Below are 21,769 nucleotides of genomic sequence, written 5' to 3' on the forward strand. Positions count from 1 at the left end.
TAAGGGGGCTACTTGGTTCACTAAGATAGATCTTCGTGGTGCGTATAATCTGGTGAGAATCAGGCAAGGAGATGAATGGAAAACTGCATTTAATACGCCCGAGGGTCATTTTGAGTATCTGGTGATGCCGTTCGGACTTGCCAATGCTCCATCTGTGTTTCAGTCTTTTATGCATGACATCTTCCGTGAGTATCTGGATAAATTCCTGATTGTTTACTTGGATGACATTTTGATCTTCTCGGATGATTGGGACTCTCATGTGAAGCAGGTCAGAATGATTTTCCAGGTCCTGCGTGCTAATTCTTTGTTTGTGAAGGGATCAAAGTGTCTCTTCGGTGTGCATAAAGTTTCATTTTTGGGGTTCATCTTTTCCCCTTCTACTGTCGAGATGGATCCGGTTAAGGTCCAAGCCATCCAGGATTGGACTCAGCCGACATCTCTGAAAAGTCTGCAAATATTCCTGGGCTTTGCTAATTTTTATCGTCGCTTCATCTGTAATTTTTCTAGCATTGCCAAACCATTGACCGATTGGACCAAGAAGGGTGCTGATTTGGTTAATTGGTCTTCTGCTGCTGTGGAAGCTTTTCAGGAGTTGAAGCATCGTTTTTGTTCTGCCCCTGTGTTGTGTCAACCAGATGTTTCTCTTCCGTTCCAGGTCGAGGTTGATGCTTCTGAGATTGGAGCAGGGGCGGTTTTGTCACAGAGAGGTTCTGGTTGATCAGTGTTGAAACCATGTGCTTTCTTTTCCAGGAAGTTTTCGGCTGCTGAGCGTAATTATGATGTGGGCAACCAAGAGTTGCTGGCCATGAAGTGGGCATTCGAGGAATGGCGTCATTGGCTTGAAGGAGCTAAGCATCGCGTGGTGGTATTGATTGATCATAAGAACCTTACTTATCTCGAGTCTGCCAAGCGCTTGAATCCTAGACAGGCCCGTTGGTCGTTATTTTTTGCCCGCTTCGATTTTGTGATTTCGTACCTTCCGGGCTCTAAAAATGTGAAGGCGGATGCTCTGTCTAGGAGTTTTGTGCACGACTCTCCGGGTTCATCTGAGCCGGCGAGTATCCTCAAGGAAGGAGTCATTGTGTCTGCCATCTCCCCTGATTTGCGGCGAGTGTTGCAAAAATTTCAGGTGAATAAACCTGATCGTTGTCCAGCGGAGAAACTGTTCGTCCCTGATAGGTGGACTAGTAAAGTTATCTCTGAACTTCATTGTTCGGTGTTGGCTGGTCATCCTGGAATCTTTGGTACCAGAGAGTTAGTGGCTAGATCCTTCTGGTGGCCATCTCTGTCACGGGATGTACGTACTTTTGTGCAGTCCTGTGGGATTTGTGCTAGGGCTAAGCCCTGCTGTTCACGTGCCAGTGGGTTGCTTTTGCCCTTGCCGGTCCCAAAGAGGCCTTGGACACATATTTCGATGGATTTCATTTCTGACCTTCCCGTTTCTCAAAAGATGTCAGTCATTTGGGTGGTCTGTGATCGCTTTTCTAAAATGGTCCATCTGGTGCCCTTGGTTAAATTGCCTTCCTCCTCTGATTTGGTGCCTTTGTTCTTCCAGCATGTGGTTCGTTTGCATGGCATTCCTGAGAATATTGTTTCTGACAGAGGTTCCCAGTTTGTTTCAAGGTTTTGGCGAGCCTTTTGTGGTAGGATGGGCATTGACCTATCTTTTTCCTCAGCTTTCCATCCTCAGACTAATGGCCAGACCGAACGAACCAATCAGACCTTGGAAACATATCTGAGATGTTTTGTTTCTGCAGACCAGGATGATTGGGTGTCCTTTTTGCCGTTGGCTGAGTTCGCCCTTAATAATCGGGCCAGCTCGGCTACCTTGGTCTCTCCATTTTTCTGCAATTCTGGGTTCCATCCTCGTTTCTCTTCAGGACAGGTTGAGTCTTCGGACTGTCCTGGTGTGGATTCTGTGGTGGACAGGTTGCAGCAGATCTGGACTCAGGTAGTGGACAATTTGACCTTGTCCCAGGAGAAGGCTCAACTTTTCGCTAATCGCAGACGCCGTGTGGGTCCCCGACTTCGTGTTGGGGATCTGGTTTGGTTATCTTCTCGTCATATTCCTATGAAGGTTTCCTCTCCTAAATTTAAACCTCGTTTTATTGGTCCATATAGGATTTCTGAGATTCTCAATCCTGTATCTTTTCGTCTGACCCTCCCAGACTCCTTTTCCATACATAATGTATTCCATAGGTCGTTGTTGCGGAGATACGTGGCACCTATGGTTCCATCTGTTGAGCCTCCTGCCCCGGTTTTGGTGGAGGGGGAATTGGAGTATATTGTGGAGAAAATTTTGGATTCTCGTGTTTCTAGACGGAAACTCCAGTATCTGGTTAAATGGAAGGGTTATGCTCAGGAAGATAATTCCTGGGTTTTTGCCTCTGATGTCCATGCTCCAGATCTTGTTCGTGCCTTTCATGTGGCTCATCCTGGTCGGCCTGGGGGCTCTGGTGAGGGTTCGGTGACCCCTCCTCAAGGGGGGGGTACGGTTGTGAATTCTGTGGCTGAATTCACTCCTGTGGTCACAAGTGGTACTGCAGCTTCTGAGCTTCCTCCCTCAGGTGTTCTGGTGAGCTCGTTGGCTGCTTTGTTATTTAACTCCACCTGATTCTGTCTTCCTTGCTCCTTGTCAATGTTCCAGTGTTGGATCTGAGCTTCTGGATCTTTCCTGTGGCCTGCTGCTCTGCTTAGATAAGTGCTTCTTTGCTTTTGTTGCTACTTTTTCTGTCCAGCTTGTCATTTCGTTTTGCTGGAAGCTCTGAGACGCAAAGGGTGTACCGCCGTGCCGTTAGTTCGGCACGGTGGGTCTTTTTGCCCCCTTTGCGTGGTTTTTTGCTTTAGGGTTTTTTGTAGACTGCAAAGATCTCTTTGCTATCCTCGCTCTATCTAGAATATCGGGCCTCACTTTGCTGAATCTATTTCATCCCTACGTTTGTCTTTTCATCTTGCTAACAGTCATTATATGTGGGGGGCTGCCTTTTCCTTTGGGGTATTTCTCTGAGGCAAGTCAGGCTTGTTTTTCTATCTTCAGGCTAGTCAGCTCCTCAGGCTGTGCCGAGTTGCATAGGTAGTGTCAGGCGCAATCCACAGCTGCCTTTAGTTGTGTTTAGGTTAGGTTCAGGTATTGCGGTCTACAGAGATTCCACGTCTCAGAGCTCGTTCTATTGTTTTTGGGTTATTGTCAGATCACTGTATGTGCTCTGATTGCTGGCACACTGTGTCACTGGATTGCCTACATAACACTTCTGGTAGTGGGACAGGTCTAGACTCCTGTGTGTATTTCAATGTACCTTCTCTTATCAGCAGCATCTTTACCTTGGATTTGAATTTTGTTGTTCTGGTTAGTCAGATTTTTCATTGTGAACTTCAGAGTTGGTGCTGGAGGCCATCTTTGATCCTACTTAGTACATTGTTGTTCTCTCTCCTCTAGCCTGTTCTTTGTGTCTTTGGGCACCTAGGCCCATAACCTGTTAAGATGAAAGTTAGAGTGTGCTCCAGCTACAAACACAGTGAGCAGGAACTTCCTGGTTTTTTTTTGTTTCAACAATGTATTATCGGCAATATAACACTGTTACAACACTGGTACGCCCAACCGTGGCACATGTGGATTTGAGGACCCACTGTGCCACAGGGATTGGTCTACCCAAGAGGGGGCAAAACTAAGCAGCTACCTTGGTGTTCACAGGATCCTCTACTGGTGAGGTCAGGCTTGTGCAGCAGGTAGCTGCCAGGTACCACTCCTGGTTAGAACCCGGTACTGCAGCTGCTGACCCTAGGACTGATTTAGGACTTAGTTCAGACACACCAGTCTAGGATACTGGGTCAGGGTTTGGCGACTCATGGACCGGGGAATAATGTTCAGTCACTGACTGTATTGGGGTGGGTTGATAGCTGCTACTACACAGGCGTGGCCGGCACCATTTCCAAAATGACTTTTTTTTTAGGAATTTAAGGATTACATACACATTATATATGCGATCATACTGCAGCGCAGGCGCCACCGCTGGCACATGCCTGCAGAGGGGGATTTTGTTTTTCATGACATATATATATATATATATAATATTCATTATGTAAGCTAGGGGGCAGGTCTCTGAGGGATCAGTGACCTTTCAGAAGCCATACTGGTGAATACCTAATCAGAGCACCACATGAAGACCCCCACAGCTCCACTCCAGAGCACGAGCATATCATTAATTCAAAACTGAAAATAAAGATTAAACAACAACCACAAGATGGATTTTATCACCCAGGTATCACTGTAATCAGTATAACGGCACCGACCTGACACTGTAGGTTGCTGTTCACAATCCTGCTGGCAGGTTCCCTTTAAACAGTAGTAAACATTAGTTGATGCAATACACTACCATTCAAAAGTTTAGGGTCACCCAAACAATTTCGTGTTTTCCATGAAAACTCATAGTTTTATTAATCAAATGAGTTGCCAAATGAATTGAAAATCTAGTCCTGACATTGACAAGGTTCAAAAAAAGATTTTTATTTGATATAATAATTTTCTCCTTCAAACTATGCTTTCTTCCCTAAATACACTGCTCAAAAAAATAAAGGGAACACTAAAATCCCACATCCTAGATATCACTGATTGAAATATTACAGTTGTAAATAATTATTCATTACATAGTGGAAAGTGTTGGGAACAATAAAACCTAAAAATTATCAATGTAAATCACAACTAATATACCACGGCGGTCTGGAGTTGGAATGATGCTCAAAATCAAAGTGGAAAATTAAGTTACAGGCTGATCCAACTTCAGTGGAAATGCCTCAAGACAAGGAAATTATGCTCAGTAGTGTGTATGGTCTCCATGTGCCTGTATGACCTCCCTATAATGCCTGGGCATGCTCCTGATGAGGCAGCGGATGGTCTCCTGAGGCATCTCCTCCCAGACCTGGACTAAAGCATCCGCCAACTCCTGGACAGTCTGTGGTGCAACATGACGTTGGTGGATGGTGCAAGACATGATGTCCCAGATGTGTTCAATCGGATTCCATAGCTTCAATGCCTTCATCTTGCAGGAACTGCTAACACATTCCAGCCACATGAGGTCTGCAATTGTCCTGCATTAAGAGGAACCCAGGGCCAACCGCACCAGCATATGGTCTCACAAAGGGTCTGAGGATCTCATCTCGGTACCTAATGGCAGTCAGGCTACCTCTGGGTAGAGCAGAGGTAGCCAGTGGCGAATTTGCCATTCCTGGTGTTCTGTGGAAAATGCCAAGCATCCATCTGTGGACGTTGGACACTCAAACCATCCTCATGGAGTCGGTTCCTAACCGTTTGTGCAGAAACATGCACATTTGTGGCCTGCTGGAGGTCATTTTGCAGGGCTCTGGCAGTGCTCCTCCTGTTCCTCCTTGCACAAAGGCTGAGGTAGCGGTCCTGCGGCTGGGTTGTTGCCCTCCTATGGCCCCCTCCCCTGGTGTACTGGCCTGTATCCTGGTAGTGCCTCCAGCCTCTGGACACTACGCTGACAGACACAGCAAACCTTCTTTCCAAAGCTCGCATTGATGTGCCATCCCGGATAAGCTGCACTACCTGAGCCATTTAGTGTGGGTTGTAGAGTCCGTCTCATGCTACCACGAGTGCGAAAGCACAACCAACATTCAAAAGTGAGCAAAACATCAGCCAGAAAGCATTGGCACTGAGATGTGGTTTGTGGTCCCCACCTGCAGAACCACTCCTTTATTGTGTGTGTAATAATAATTGCCAATAATTTCCATCTGTTGTTTATTCCATTTGCACAACAGCATGTGAAATTGATTGTCAAAAAGTGTTGCTTCCTAAGTGGACATTTTGATTTCACAGAAGTTTGATTTACTTGGAGTTATATTCTGTTAAGTGTTCCCTTTATTTTTTGAGCAGTGTAGTTCTTGAATAATTTGGAGGTGTGCTTTGGGTCATTGTCCTGTTGTAGGAGGAAATTGGCTCCAATCAAGCGCTGTCCACAGGGTATGGCATGGTGTTGCAAAATGGAGTGATAACTTTCCTTATTCAAAATCCCTTTTACCTTATACAAATCTCCAACTTTACCAGCACCAAAGAAACCCCACACCATCACATTACCTCCACCATGCTTGACAGATGGTGTCAGGCACTCTTCCAGCATCTTTTCAGTTGTTCTGCGTCTCACAAATGTTCTTCTGTGTGATCCAAACACTTCAAACTTGGATTCATCTGTCCATAACACTTTTTTCCAATCTTCCTCTGTCCAATGTCTGTGTTCTTTTGCCCATATTAATCTTTTCCTTTTATTAGCCAGTCTCGGATATGGCCTTTTCTCTGCCACTCTGCCCTGAAGGCCAGCATCCCGGAGTTGCCTCTTCACTGTAGACGTTGACACTGGCGTTTTGCGTGTACTATTTAATGAAGCTACCAGTTGAGGACCTGTGAAGCGTCGATTTCTCAAACTACAAACTCTAATGTACTTGTCTTGTTACTCAGTTGTGCAGCGGGGCCTCCCACTTCTGTTTCTACTCTGGTTAGAGCCTGTTTGTGCTCTCCTCTGAGGGGAGTAGTACACACCGTTGTAGGAAATCTTCAGTTTCTTGGCAATTTCTCGCATGGAATAGCCTTCATTTCTAAGAACAAGAATAGACTGTCGAGTTTCACATGAAAGTTCTTATTTTTCTAGCCATTTTGAGAGTTTAATGGAACCAACAAATATAATGCTCCAGATTCTCAACCAGTTCAAAGGAAGGTCAGGTTTATAGGTTCTCTACTCAGTCAAACTTTTTTCAGCTGTGCTAACATACTTGCACAAGGGTTTTCAAGGGTATTCTAACCATCCATTAGCTTTCTTGCACAGTTAGCAAACACAAAGTACCATAAGAACACTGGAGTATTGTTGTTGGAAATGGGCCTCTATACACCAATGAAGATATTGCATTACAAACCAGACATTTGCAGCTAGAATAGTCATTTACCACATTAACAATGTATAGAGTGTAGTTCTGAATCATTTAATGCTAGCTTCATTGGAAAAAAACTGTGCTTTTCTTTCAATATAAGGAAATTTCTAAGTGACAATAAACCTTTGAACGGTAGTGTATATACAATAATAAGCATTATTCCAACACATTGACATCCATTTTCTGCAGGATCAGAAGGGGTCTCAGCAGATCCATTTATCATGTATCCTGTGTAAAGGTGATCTCTGTTTATGTGACAACCATTTTACCCATTGTTACACATGTCCATCACACCAAACTGCAAGAAGAGAAGTAAAAAAGGCTCACAAAAAATGAAAAATAAACTGGTCATGAAAGAGTTAATATAAATGTGTATTTTATCACCTACGGTATATGAAATAGAATACGATATGCTAGATTGCTTGGTTATGATTTAGGAACATACAGATCCCAGAAATACTCAAGTCATGATTAATAGTACTAGCAATATATTACCATATTGATGGGAGAAACCAAAGCAGTTTAACCCCTTTCTGCCATCAGACGTACTATTCCGTCCATGTGGGGTGGGCTTTACTTCCCAAGGACGGAATAGTACGTCATGCCCTTTAATGCGACACTGCGACTTAAGTCGCAGTGATCGCATTAAAATTCCGACGCCATCTTACCTGCAGGAAGATGGTGTCGGCATCCTAGGGCCTGTCGCCGCCCCCCCGGCCTCTCGATCGCTGTGATTGGCTGCTCAATTCTGAGCAGCCAATCGCAGCCTTTCTCATTGTTTCAGCCAATCAATTTGGCTGAAACAGTGAGGTCCCAGGCTAGGATCGAGTACCGATGTACTCGATCCTAGGCCAGTTCCTGGCAATGCCAGGCATAGGCCCAAACCTCCCCAGGATTGGCGCGATCGAGATCGATCGATCGCGCCAATCGCAGGGCACAGCGGCGGTGTTACCGCTCTGTGCCCTGCCTGTCCCTGCGCGCTCTGCAGCCCCGGGCCATGGCTCCGGATCCCCTGCCATGGCTCCGGAGCATTCAACGCTGATTGGCGCGATCGACGATCACATCGATCGCGCCAATCGCAGGACACAGCGGCGGTGTTACCGCCGCTGTTACCGCCGCTGTGTCCTGCCTACCTGCGCGCTCTGCAGCCCCGTGTTCCCTGCCTCTGGATCGGCATCCCTCTAGTCTGATTGGCGCGATCGATGTGATCGTCGATCGCGCCAATCACAGGGCACAGCAGCGGTGTGACCGCGCTGTGCCCTGATGGTGACCTGCCGGTGACCTGCCGGTCACCTGCCGGTCACCTGCCTGTCACCTGCTGGTGACCTGCCTATGATCGGAGCTGTGAGCTCCGATCATAGGCTGGTGCATAGCAACACCAGCGTCACTAGGGCCTTCTTTGATTGGTGGGATCGATGTGATCATCGATCCCACCAATCACAGGTCACAGCAGCGGTGTGACCGCTCTGTGACCTGTCTCACCTGCCCCTGACCTGTGTAACTGCTCTGAAGGAATCCTCACACTTGGTGAGGATTCCTTCAGAGCGGTCACGCTGTGAGATCCCCTCCTGTGCTGAGACTTGTGGTGCCACAGTAGCCTGTGACACCACAATTCTAGCTAAAGAAAGAAGAGAGAAGAAAGAAGAGAGACTACAAACCGTAAGTGTTGATACCCCGATCCCGGCCCGATCTCTATTCATCCCCCCTTCTCCCATCCCCCCTTCTCCCATCCCCCCTTCTCCCATCTCCCATCCCCTCTCCTTGCGCCGTATCCGTGCCCAAATTTAGCAGCCGCCGAGCGTTGATTGGTGACGCAGTTCACCTATCAACACTCGTGCTCGCTTTTTTTTCACCCCCTTAGCGCCGCCGAGCGTTGATTGGTGACGCAGTTCACCTATCAACACTCGTGCTCACTTTTTTTCCCCATCCCCGTGCGCTCCCCCAGCCGCTGCGTCTAATCCGTGCCTTTTCTTTTCCCCCATCCCCTTGCGCTCCCCCAGCCGCCGCGTTTAATTTGTGCCTTCCCTTTTCTTTTTTTTTTTCCCCATCTCCGTGCGCTCCCCCAGCCACTGCGTCTAATCCGTGCCTTTTCTTTTTTCCCCCATCCCCTTGCGCTCCCCCAGCCGCCGCGTGTAATCTGTGCCTTCCCTTTTCTTTTTTTTTTTTCCCATCCCCGTGCGCTCCCCCAGCCGCTGCGTCTAATCCGTGTCTTTCCTTTTTTTTTTTTTCCCCCATCCCCTTGCGCTCCCCTAGCCGCCGCGTTTAATTTGTGCCTTCCCTTTTCTTTTTCTTTTTTTTCCCATCCCCGTGCGCTCCCCCAGCCGCTGCGTCTAATCCGTGTCTTTCCTTTTTTTTTTTTTCCCCCATCCCCTTGCGCTCCCCTAGCCGCCGCGTTTAATTTGTGCCTTCCCTTTTCTTTTTCTTTTTTTTCCCATCCCCGTGCGCTCCTCCAGCCGCTGCGTCTAAACCGTGCCTTTTCTTTTTTTCCCCCATCCCCTTGCGCTCCCCCAGCCGCCGCGTGTAATCTGTGCCTTCCCTTTTCTTTTTTTTTTTTCCCATCCCCGTGCGCTCCCCCAGCCGCTGCGTCTAATCCGTGTCTTTCCTTTTTATTTTTTTTCCCCATCCCCTTGCACTCCCCCAGCCGCCGCGTGTAATCTGTGCCTTCCATTTTTTTTTTTTCCCATCCCCGTGCGCTCCCCCAGCCGCTGCGTCTAATCCGTGTCTTTCCTTTTTTTTTTTCCCCATCCCCTTGCGCTCCCCCAGCCGCCGCGTGTAATCTGTGCCTTCCCTTTTTTTTTTTTCCCCCATCCCCTTGCGCTCCCCTAGCCGCCGCGTTTAATTTGTGCCTTCCCTTTTCTTTTTCTTTTTTTTCCCATCCCCGTGCGCTCCCCCAGCCGCTGCGTCTAATCCGTGCCTTTTCTTTTTTTCCCCCCCATCCCCTTGCGCTCCCCCAGCCGCCGCGTGTAATCTGTGCCTTCCCTTTTCTTTTTTTTTTTTCCCCATCTCCGTGCGCTCCTCCAGCCGCTGCATCTAATCCGTGCCTTTTCTTTTTTTTTTTCCCCCATCCCCTTGCGCTCCCCCTGCCGCCGTGTCTAATCTGTGCCTTCCCTTTTCACATCCCCGTTCACACACCCAGCAGCCGCCGAACTCTGATAAGTGAACTGTGTCACTTATCAGAGCTCTCGTGCCTGGCGTTTTTTCCACATCCCCATTCGTACACCCAGCAGGCGCCGAAATTTGATAAGTGACGCAGTTCACTTATCAGAGCTTGGGCCTGCTGTTTTAGACTTTTCCTTTCACAGGTATTTTTTTCTCCCCTTTGCTTTTTTTTCCTTTAGCTTTTTCTTTTTAGAATAGTTTGCACCAAACACTATCCCCCCACACGTACACATAGTTCCCAATAAAGTACACAAAAGCACCATACTGACAAAAAAATGTCCCGTTCGTCCCGTTTGTCCCAACAGCGCTATTCAGCGGAGGAGGCATATGCTTTCCTTGCCTCCGACACTGATAGCGAGGGAGAGGATCCCACTTTTCTTTATTTTTCTGATTCTTCCTCATCCTCTTCCTCATCCTCTTCCCCCTCCTCATCTTCCTCCTCCGGCCCTGCGGAACCGCCACGCAGACGCCGCAGGACAGAAGAAGTGCCCATCATTCATGAAGATGAAGATGAGGCAGGGCCCACTCCTGAAGATGAACCAGCGCGCCCCTCTTCGGACCCCGTATGGACCTCGCCCCCCGAAAATTACGAGCCACTGATTCCTGATTTTGTGGCAGAATCAGGAATCAGGTTTGACACCACCGGCCTCACAGAAATAGACTTTTTCAAAGTCTTTTTCTCTGAGGATTTTGTTAACCTCATGGTGGAGCAAACTAATTTGTACGCTCGTCAATTTTTGGAGCAAAGCACCGGTTCATCATATTCCAACTGGTCTCCTGTAGACGCAGTTGAGATGATGCAGTTTTGGGGCCTGATGCTTCATATGGGGCTCCTGAAGAAGCCAGAAGTTCGGCAATATTGGAGTGTTGATATTTTATTCAACACTCCAGTGTTCCGAATGGTCATGGTCCGAACGCGTTTTGAGGCCATCCACAAGTTCCTGCATTATTCCGATAATGCACAGTGTCCCGCACGAGATGACCCCAACTTTGACCGTCTGTTCAAAGTTCGGCCTGTCATCGAACACTTCAACAAAAAGTTCGGTGAAGTGTACGTGCCCAAAAGGGACATCTGCGTGGATGAGTCCTTGGTTCATTTTAAGGGGCGGCTCGGATTCCGTCAATACCTGCCCAGCAAGAGGGCCAGGTACGGAATCAAACTCTACAAGCTGTGTGAGAGTACCTCAGGGTACACCTACAGCTTTAGAGTCTACGAGGGGAAGGACAGCAGGATTGAACCGCCTGAGTGTCCCCCTGTCCTGGGAGTGAGTGGGAAAATAGTGTGGGATTTGGTGCACCCACTGCTGGATAAAGGTTATCACCTCTACACTGATAACTTTTATTCCAGCATCCCACTCTACAAATCCCTCTCTGCGCGAGGTACCGCAGCCTGCGGTACTGTCCGCAAAAATCAGAGAGGCCTCCCAAAGACGCTACTTGGGCAGATGCTCAGAAAAGGTGAGAGCAGAGCCCAATGTAGCGACCACCTGCTGGTGGTAAAGTACAAGGACAAGAGGGATGTCCTTCTCTTGACCACCATACACGGTGATGGCAGTGCCCTCAGCACTGTAAGGGGTACCTCTACACAGGTCTGCAAACCGGACTGTGTACTGGGGTACAACAAAAACATGGGGGGCGTTGATCTCTCCGATCAACTCCTCCAACCATACAGTGCTTTGAGGAAGGCCAAGGTGTGGTACAAAAAGCTGTCCGTGCACATCGTACAAATGGCAATGCACAACGCTTTCCTGCTGTCACGATGTGCACGCCACAGCGATACGTCGTACCTTCAGTTCCAGGAGGTAGTGGTTAAGGCCCTGTTATTTGGCACGAGGGAAGGAGCTGGCCCCAGTACTTCCGGAACTGAAGGTGCTCGTATCGTACCAGGTCAGCATTTCCCGAGGGTGGTCCCGCAAACTGCAAAAAGAGGTAAGTCGCAAAAAAGGTGCCGAGTGTGTTACAAAAGGGGAATACGCAAGGACGCCATTTATCAATGCGACACCTGCCCCGAAAAACCTGGCCTGTGTATGAAGGATTGCTTCAGAGTGTACCACACCTCCATGCACTACTAATTTACTTTACAGGAAACAGTAGATTAGTTCCAAAAAGGGGGCACGTCTATGTAAGTTCATTGGGGGTCTAGTTTACAAAATGTCACTTGTGGGTTTTTTTTTACTGTTTGGGCACATCAGGGGCTCTGCAAACGGAACATGACGCCTGCAGACCATTCCATCAAAGTCTGCTTTCCAAAACGTCACCACATCCCTTCCGAGCCCTGACATGTGCCCAAACAGTATTTTTTCCCACATGTGGGGTATCACCGTATTCAGGAAAAATTGGACAACAACTTTTGGGGTCCAATTTCTCCTGTTACACTTGGGAAAATTAAAAATTGGGGACTAAATGATCATTTTTGTAGGAAAAAATAGGATATTTTATTTTCACGCCCGGGCGTTATAAATTTAAGTGAAACACTTGGGGGTTCAAAATTGTCACCACACACCTAGATAAGTTCCAAATTAGGTCTAGTTTCCAAAATGGGGTCACTTGTGGGGGATTTCTACTGTTCAGGCACATCAGGGGCTCTGCAAACAGAACATGATGTCCGCGTACCATTCCATCAAAGTCTGCTTTTCAAAACGTCACTACTTCCCTTCCGAGCCCCGAAGTGTACCCAAACAGTAGTTTTCTCCCACATGTGGGGTATCAGCGTACTCAGGACAAATTGGACAACAACTTTTGGGGTCCAATTTCTCCTTTTACCCTTGAGAAAATAAAAAATTGGGGACTAAACGATCATGTTTGTGGAAAAAATAGGATTTTTTATTTTCACGCCCGGGCATTATAAACTTGCGTGAAGCACTTGGGGGATAAAAGTGCTCACGACACACCTAGATAAGTTCCTTAGGGGGTCTAGTTTCCAAAATAGGGTCACTTGTGGGGGGTTTCCACTGTTTAGGCACATCAGGGGCTTGCCAAACGCGACATGGCGTCCGATCTCAATTCCAGCCGATTTTAGCTTGAAAATGTCAAACGGCGCTCCTTTCCTTCTGAGCCCTGCCGTGCGCCCAAACAGTGGTTCCCCCCTACATATGGGGTATCAGCGTACTCAGGACAAATTGGACAACAACTTTTGGGGTCCAATTTCTCCTTTTACCCTTGAGAAAATAAAAAATTGGGGACTAAACGATCATGTTTGTGGAAAAAATAGGATTTTTTATTTTCACGCCCGGGCATTATAAACTTTCGTGAAGCACTTGGGGGATAAAAGTGCTCACGACACACCTAGATAAGTTCCTTAGGGGGTCTAGTTTCCAAAATGGGGTCACTTGTGGGGGTTTTCCACTGTTTAGGCACATCAGGGGCTTGCCAAACGCGACATGGCATCCGATCTCAATTCCAGCCAATTTTAGCTTGAAAATGTCAAACGGCGCTCCTTTCCTTCTGAGCCCTGCCATGTGCCCAAGCAGTGGTCCCCCCCCACATATGGGGTATCAGCGTACTCAGGACAAATTGGACAACAACTTTTGGGGTCCAATTTCTCCTTTTACCCTTGAGAAAATAAAAAATTGGGGACTAAACGATCATGTTTGTGGAAAAAATAGGATTTTTTATTTTCACGCCCGGGCATTATAAACTTTCGTGAAGCACTTGGGGGATAAAAGTGCTCACGACACATCTAGATAAGTTCCTTAGGGGGTCTAGTTTCCAAAATGGGGTCACTTGTGGTGGTTTTCCACTGTTTAGGTACATCAGGGGCTCGCCAAACGCGACATGGCATCCGATCTCAATTCCAGCCGATATTAGATTGAAAATGTCAAACGGCGCTCCTTTCCTTCTGAGCCCTGCCGTGCGCCCAAAAAGTGGTTCCCCCTCACATGTGGGGTATCAGCATACTCAGGACAAATTGGACAACAACTTTTGAGGTCCATTTCATCTTTTTACCCTTGGGAAATTAAAAAAATTATTGCTGAAAGATCATTTTTGTGACTAAAAAGTAAAATGTTAATTTTTTCCTTCCATGTTGCTTCTGCTGCTGTGAAACACCTGAAGGGTTAATCAACTTCTTGAATATGGTTTTGCGTACCTTGAGCGGTGCAGTTTTTAGAATGGTGTCACTTTTGGGTATTTTCTGCCATATAGACCCCTCAAAATGACTTCAAATATGAGGTGGTCCCTAAAAAAATGGTTTTCTAAATTTTGTTGTAAAAATGAGAAATTGCTGGTCAACTTTTAACCCTTATAACTCCCTAACAGAAAAAAATTTTGGTTCCAAAATTGTGCTGATGTAAAGTAGACATGTGGGAAATGTTACTTATTAAGTATTTTGTGTGACATATCTCTGTGATTTAATTGCATAAAAATTCAAAGTTGGAAAATTGCGAAATTTTAAAAATTTTCGTCATATTTCCGTTTTTTTCACAAATAAACGCAGGTAATATCAAAGAAATGTTTCCACTACTATGAAGTACAATATGTCACGAGAAAACAATGTCAGAATCACCGGGATCCGTTGAAGCGTTCCAGAGTTATAACCTCATAAAGGGACAGTGGTCAGAATTGTAAAAATTGGCCCGGTCCATAACGTGCAAACCACCCTTGGGGGTAAAGGGGTTAAGGAATAAATTAGTTGGTATAATTTCTATTGTTAAAGTCAGGAAATATAAGGATGAGGTTTATGCTAACTACCTTCAGCATTTATACCATACAGATCAGGTAAGGATTGGTTAAATTTTACATCAGAAATGGATAGTCCTTCACATTTCCAAGACAATATATCAATATATAGAACAACCTGCCAAAAATTAGTTCTTTAAGCACTATAGATTTAACTGAAGCATTAAGTCTGAAGACATCTAAGGAGTTGTTATTTAAAAATATCACAGCGGAAGTGAAAATTGATTTGTTGATAAGTCAGCTAAGAGGATTCAGGAGAAAAACGTTAAGGGCTACAACCCTGCAGTCGGAACAAGCTCCCTGAATGATTCACCATTAATTCCTCCTGCTATATAAATATGACACAGAGGCTGCAAAAGTCAACTGAGCCAAAATCTTTTAAGAGAGTGTATTGCAAAAAAAATACCTGCATATTGGTGAAATAAATGCCCCCAAAGGTGTCCAAGGTCTAAAAATTTTAACTACAGCAACAAAAGAATGAAAATCTAATGCAAAACAAACAAGGGAACCAAGCAAAGGTACGTACACTCAAAGAAAATAATAATCCTTTGCACAAGTCATTTGTCACTGAAGGTTATTGTCCAGGGTCAACACAATTTTCCAAATATAAAAAGTACCTGACATTGGTACACACCACATCCATGCCTCTTGATCATTTTAATAGAATCATTCAATTTCAAATGACACCTGAGCATCACAAATCAATCTGTCAGCCATCATTGTAGCTTGTCAAGTCTCTTAATGATTCCTGTCCGACACCTAGACTTTTCCCATCAGTTCTTCAAATATACCACTGAAGCAATGCAATTTCTGGTCATCCTGGTCTTTAGGAACTACATTATCCCAACACTTCTTAATTCCCATCTACAGTACAACCCTTGCTGCTCCTATTACTACAGCACAACATCTATTGGTAGCTTTAATAGACTAGTAACAGTTTAAAGTATAAGCACCTTTTTAATGAGATTTTAGCTCTAAAACATCTAAAATCAAAATGTCAAACAATACTACACACAGCCTTGATTAACACTCTTTAGTAGGAGCTGCTGCTCTCTGGTTACAGACCACAAGCATACCCTTTGTGTAATGTAATGTATTTGTAGTCCAACAGTCATGGGGCAAGAACACACACTAAGCTCTGAACTTTAAGGTCCAAAAGCAGGCATGTTTGAGAAAGGAGGTCCTGAAAACAAAGGAAGCAATACAACCCCATTTTCAGTTTAATAATGTAGCATAAATGTGTTAGCCAGATGTATGACTGTCATGATGATTGAGCTCTTACACCATGCCTAAACTGTAGAGGAAGAGATGTCCACCAACATCAGCACCTTTTTCAGCTGAGTGTGCATCTTCAGATGCACGTTAATTGCACCGCCATAGCTACTGTATACAGGCAACCAGACTATCAGGGCTCGGAGGCTGATAATGGCGTTCCCGTCGCCGGTGATCAATGATGTCACTGTTAGGCGCAGCCCTCCTGCCTCAGGTTATGAAGGAGAAAGAGGACACTGTTCGTTTTGAGAGTGGGTACAGGTGAATAGTTTTTGTTCTTATTTTTATTTTAAATATCTTGAAGAAGAGTGCCAGGATTTGGGGAATTAAGGGGCCAGGAGGGGGGACATTGTTAAAGTATGGAGGTTGGGTAAAATTATTACAGGATGGAGACAAGGATTGGGGATATTGTTAAAGGTTGAGGGCCCGGATGGAGGACATTATTAAAGAAAGTTGCAATGATGGAAAGCATTATTACCGGATGGGACAAGGAAGGAGGACATTATTACAGGATGGGGGCAAGGTTGGGGAAATTATTACAGGATGAGGGCCAGTATAGGTAATATTATTACAGGATGGGGGATGTTATTACAGGATGAGTGACATAAGTACTGTTTGAAGACCAGAATGATGAACATACATTATTAGTTTATGGCAGAAAGTAGAGGATATATTAGGAGTATATATTACTGAATAGACCTTATTAAGGAATTGGGCCAATTGTGGGAAATTATTACTGTATGGGGCAAATTAGGGGACATTATTACTGTATGAAGGCAAAAATAGGGGATACTATTATGCCACAATGTGGGACAATGATAATAATTCACATTGTGGCCCATGAATTATTAAATTATGGAGCCACAATATGGCATGTACCAACTGTATCGAGGCATAAAAGATGGACGCTATTCCTGTTTGGGGCAGAAATGGTGTCCGTCACTATTGTATTTTTGCCAGTGGGGAGAGAGCATTACTGATGTATTTAAGCACAAAAACATACATTACTACTGCATGGGGGGAAAAAGAGGAAATTTACTATTGTAAGGGGACCACAAAAGGGGGCATGTGCACTAATATTGCATGGAAGCCACAGAGGGGGGCATTTCTAGAGTGAGGGTGTCACAAAGGGAGACATCACTACTGTTATATTTTATTTCTACAGATTCTGTTACCATGGTCAGAAGAAAAGGGAGGTACTGTTACTGTGCAGGGCACTTTTCTTCTTCATCTGTTATGGTGTAGATGTGGGGGAACAATTGTGGAGGGTGCTGTAGAAGTGATTAGTCATAGATATATTTGTGTTATTTTCTGCAAGACCTGTCTGGAAGAAGTCTTAATGGTCTGTGCCAGTGAAGACGAAAGGCAAAAATGAATGACTTCATCGTTAAGTGTATATTGAAGGACCTTTCCATTATTTTTTTTCTATTATTTTTTCCTTTGTTAGTCCAGCTTCTCCCATTTTCAATGATGCTCCAATGTTGTGGCACCACATGACTGCATTTGTGACCTGCTGAATGACATGATGATTGCTGTGTGGTGCAGAGGTCACTTTTTGAAGTAAAGCTAGAGATCTCGACGCTGAGTCTCACTTCATTGAATGAGTATCTGCCGCTGCATGAAGTGATCCAGCAGGTTAAAAAGGCAGTCACGTGGTGCCAAAGTGGATAGGAGCATTGCTGAAACAGGGAGAAGATAGTGACAGGTGACTTTCTTTCCATATACTTATACACGTGAGCTCCGATTTATCAAGACAGAAATTTTTCATGATTCATGAAATTGGTAGAGTTATTAGCTAGACTGCATAAAAATAAGCAAGTTTGCAATAACTTGATTTTACGATCTGCTGTTAAAGCTTTTATCTTACATAGGGTACAGCTTGTTGCCAACGAGATTTATAACCAGAGCTTGGCCAGTATGTGCAGTAGTTACATTCCAGGAGAAGAGTTAACCCTTTAAATACCAGTCACCTCTCTCCAGCCTATTAATTTCTATAGATCAGTTAGCTGCTCAACTTTCCCTCCCTACCAGCTCCTGACTGAGCAGCTGTTATTAATCCTACAGAATCCCAAACCTCTGCACAAACTTGTGGCCTCACCTGTCATTGATTCCAGCATATTTCTCGGAATCACTGCTCCCAAGCCATATGCTTGTTCAAAGGCATTGTTATCTCTATATGCAAACAACAGTGTAGACTTTACAACAAGCACTGACAGTCCTGAATATTTCACAGTAGCATAAGCTCAGCAGTAGGATGAAGCTACTGAACCAGAAGTGTCACTCAAGAAGAAGTGCCCACCGCACAGCAACAAGGAAGTGAAAGATCCTTAAAAGCTATGTGATGGTCAAGACACAACTTGATGAAAAATTTGTAGCATATGCAGCTGTGAATTTTTATACACATGTAAGAGGGTGGTGCTGTTATGGACAATAAGAAACATGCTGTCACTTTAAGGCTACGTTCACACTAGCGTTATGCTAGTTTGCGTCGGGTTAGCGTCGGGCGACGCAGCGGCGACGCATGCGTCATGCGCCCCTATACTTAACATGGGGGACGCATGCGTTTTTGTTTGTTGCGTTGTGCGACGCATGCGTCTTTTTTGCCGCAAGCGTCGGACCAAGAAAACGCAACAAGTTGCATTTTTCTTGCGTCCGAATTTCGGCAAAAAACGACGCATGCGTCGCAAAACGCAGCGTTTTTGCGTGCGTTGTGCGTTGCGTCGCCGACGCAGCGGCGCACAACGCTAGTGTGAACGTAGCCTAAGAGGCTGTATCCCCTTGTCTGGTGTGATGGTATGTTCTGCTTTTCTCCCCTGCTCTTATGTTTGTCATGAACTGGTCGGTGCTGTGTGCAGGGGTGGAGCTGAAGCAGCATGTAGAGGAAAAGTTTCAGAGAGAACTGAAAGAACTTTGTGCTGTTCTTGCTGCAAGAAAGATTACACAGCTTGAGACGAACTGCGTTTGTTAAATAGACTTTCCCGGTTACAGCAAAGGGTGGCTGTTCTGTGCTACTTTGTGAAGCCACGAAGATACTGAGAAGGGGACTTGCAGTTTCCAGAAGCAAGGAGAAGACCACGCTTTGCAGAGCTGACAGGAATCCGTGCGCACCACCGTTTTGGACTTCGGGGGCCCCCTGGGACTGGACCAGTGTCCCCAACATCACCGTGAGTTTGTTCCTGTTTGGTGCACCTGTTAGGGCCTAGTGCAGGCTTCAGTAGTTAGAGCACGGTAGCCGTGTGGCCTGCGTAGTAAAGGCCAGGGAGGTTATATGCAGAGTAGCATCGATATTTGTTTTATTGTGTAAAGTTGCTTGTGAGACAGATTCTGAGTTTGTAATTGTTGAAGTACTGTGCTATTTTACATACAAGATAACTTATGTGCATTATCTTTTGTTATTGTAAACCCCTGTTTGCATCTTCCTTGTCCCTTCCATTCCCTGTCTCCCAATAAATTTATCCTTTGTTGTTGTCATCTTGTGTACAGTAGTCTTCCTGCACCGTGGTGGTCCCCCGTCCATCGCTTCACAGACAAGGTAAATTATGCAGTGCATTTACAAGGATAAAACTCATGCACCTATAATTCAGTGACCATAGACACTTATGGGTCCACACTATACCTGTGGTTCTACTTTAAGTGGATATGCACAAAGGTTTTCTCTCACAAATTCATACAGAATTAATCATGGCTCTGTCATCAAAAAAGCATGCTATAAAAATAAATGAATGAAAGCACCATACAATAACATAAAAAGTTTCAACAACTCTCTAATGGGGAATTTAAGGGGGCTGTCTGCAAAAAAAATGATAAAAGTAGTAAAAAAGAATGATATAATAGCCAATGTACTAATATAATTCAATTAGTCTAGGCTGGCCAATCCTCAAGCATCCGCTTTGGTTATTGGTCCTGATACCGTCGCTTCTGGTCCTACATAGGCTTTCTATGAAGGGGGTTAGCTGAATACTCATTTCAATACCTGTGCTTATCAAATTTTCTTACAATAAATGCATGAACAAAAAAAAGGTCTGGCTTATATATTAGTGAAGTCCAATAGCTACCTTTATGTACATCAATGGCCTTGTGCTGATGTATGAAACTACTGTCGAATGTAGAGAAATGGACTGGAAATTAAGCTGATGGGATTTGTGCCCAGTGATTGAATGACTACCATAGCATCAGGAAATTAAACTAAATTAATAAGTTAGGTTGGTTACTACTTAAAGCTTACTTGTGACTAGGAAGCTGGCCAGGAATGCTGGAGAAACCAGTTACTTCCTAATCCTGGCCATCTTCAGCACAATGCTTATAACTAGAAAGCACCAGTGGTTGGTCTCCAAAGCAAAAGAAGTGTAAAGTGTTAATATCTCAAGAACGACTGCCAATTTTAAGAAACAGTAAATTACAAAAGTGCTTCTGTTTTTACACGCACTGATGATGTGCATCTATGAAGATGAGAATTAACTTTTAAGACCTTCCGCAACTTTTTACAGAATCCAATGGTGATGTGTAGGTAGATTTCCATATACAGTGAGTTGCCGATGTACAAGAATAGTTAGTATAGCCAGGGATGAAAGATCTCGTTCCCCCTTAAATTTCACTTTTAAGAAGATGAGATTGTAAAGTATAAAATGGGATACCTGAATTTCTTTCCAAAACATTTTCTCTCTGTCATAAAATCCTTTGAAATCTTGGTACTGGCGCAGTAATTCAATGGGGGGTTGAGATCCATATCGATCTAGCTTTGGCATATTTAAATCATCAACAAATATGATGACTCTCTTGTTCCCAGGAGCGCCTGTGTAAATATAGATCAAATAATATTAGGCACAAATTGAGACTTGGTATTAATCCTCTAAAAATGTCTGCTCTCTAATGCTACTAGAAAAAAACATATAGGCAACAGACAAAAAGTCAAGTTTGCTATCTCAACCTGGACGATACGGTACTCTTTATAAGGTGCCTGCACTACATGAGGCTTTGCTGATATTGGGGGTTTTCATTTATCATACATCTTTTTTCATTTTTCATTTAAAATTTAAATCAATAAGATGAAAAACTGAATCACATATATAATAAGCAAAGAAATAATGTAATAACCAACCGTGCAAATATAGGAAGTGTGTGCATCTCTCAAAGCAAGCCTATCTTGTAGCACCCTCCTCTGGCCAGAAAGGTGTATATAAATGACCTTTATAATATAAGCCTAAGAAAAAAGCTGCAATGCCAGACTTTATTTAACTTACTTTAAGTTTGAGGCTTTATGGATTTTCATATGCAAAAAAAATAAACTTAAAGGGTTCATAAACCCTTTTTTTATTTTCCAAAAAGCCTAATTGTGCTCTAAAAAAATGATACAAAACACATACTCAGTTACCAATACCCTGCTGCTTCTCTGTACAAAGGGGCAGCTAAAGTGATCACGGGCCAACAACATGGGAAAACAGTGAGCGACTCAACTCCGTTTGAAGTGCAAATTCTTTCTTAAAGTAAGGGGCAATCAGGACCGAGTGCACCAAACACCGCTTCAACCTTACCCAGATGACTTTCCCAATCTGAACTAAAGATTACGATATTGTGCAGGTATGCCATAGTGTAATTCTTATAGGGTGCAAGGATTTGGTCCATGGCCCTCTGGAAAGTGGCTGGAGCTCCCTGTAGTCCGAACTGCATCCGGACATATTGGAAGCAATCGTTGGTTGTAGAGAAAGCAGTCTTCTTCTTGGCTTCT

The 21,769-nt window shown here is 44.7% G+C and overlaps 1 protein-coding gene across 1 annotated transcript in view; it reads right to left on the reverse strand.

Annotated features, from left to right (window-relative positions):
• DNAH6 (dynein axonemal heavy chain 6) overlaps positions 1-21,769 on the reverse strand; it is a 621,891-nt gene that overhangs the window by 332,994 nt on the left and 267,128 nt on the right. The window contains exon 39 of the mRNA XM_069743176.1: positions 20,679-20,836. Within this exon, the coding sequence (XP_069599277.1) occupies positions 20,679-20,836 (158 nt within the window). The remainder of the gene's footprint in view (positions 1-20,678; positions 20,837-21,769) is intronic.

Source organism: Ranitomeya imitator, chromosome 1, assembly GCF_032444005.1.
Source record: "Ranitomeya imitator isolate aRanImi1 chromosome 1, aRanImi1.pri, whole genome shotgun sequence".
Classification (NCBI taxonomy): Eukaryota; Metazoa; Chordata; class Amphibia; order Anura; family Dendrobatidae; genus Ranitomeya; species Ranitomeya imitator.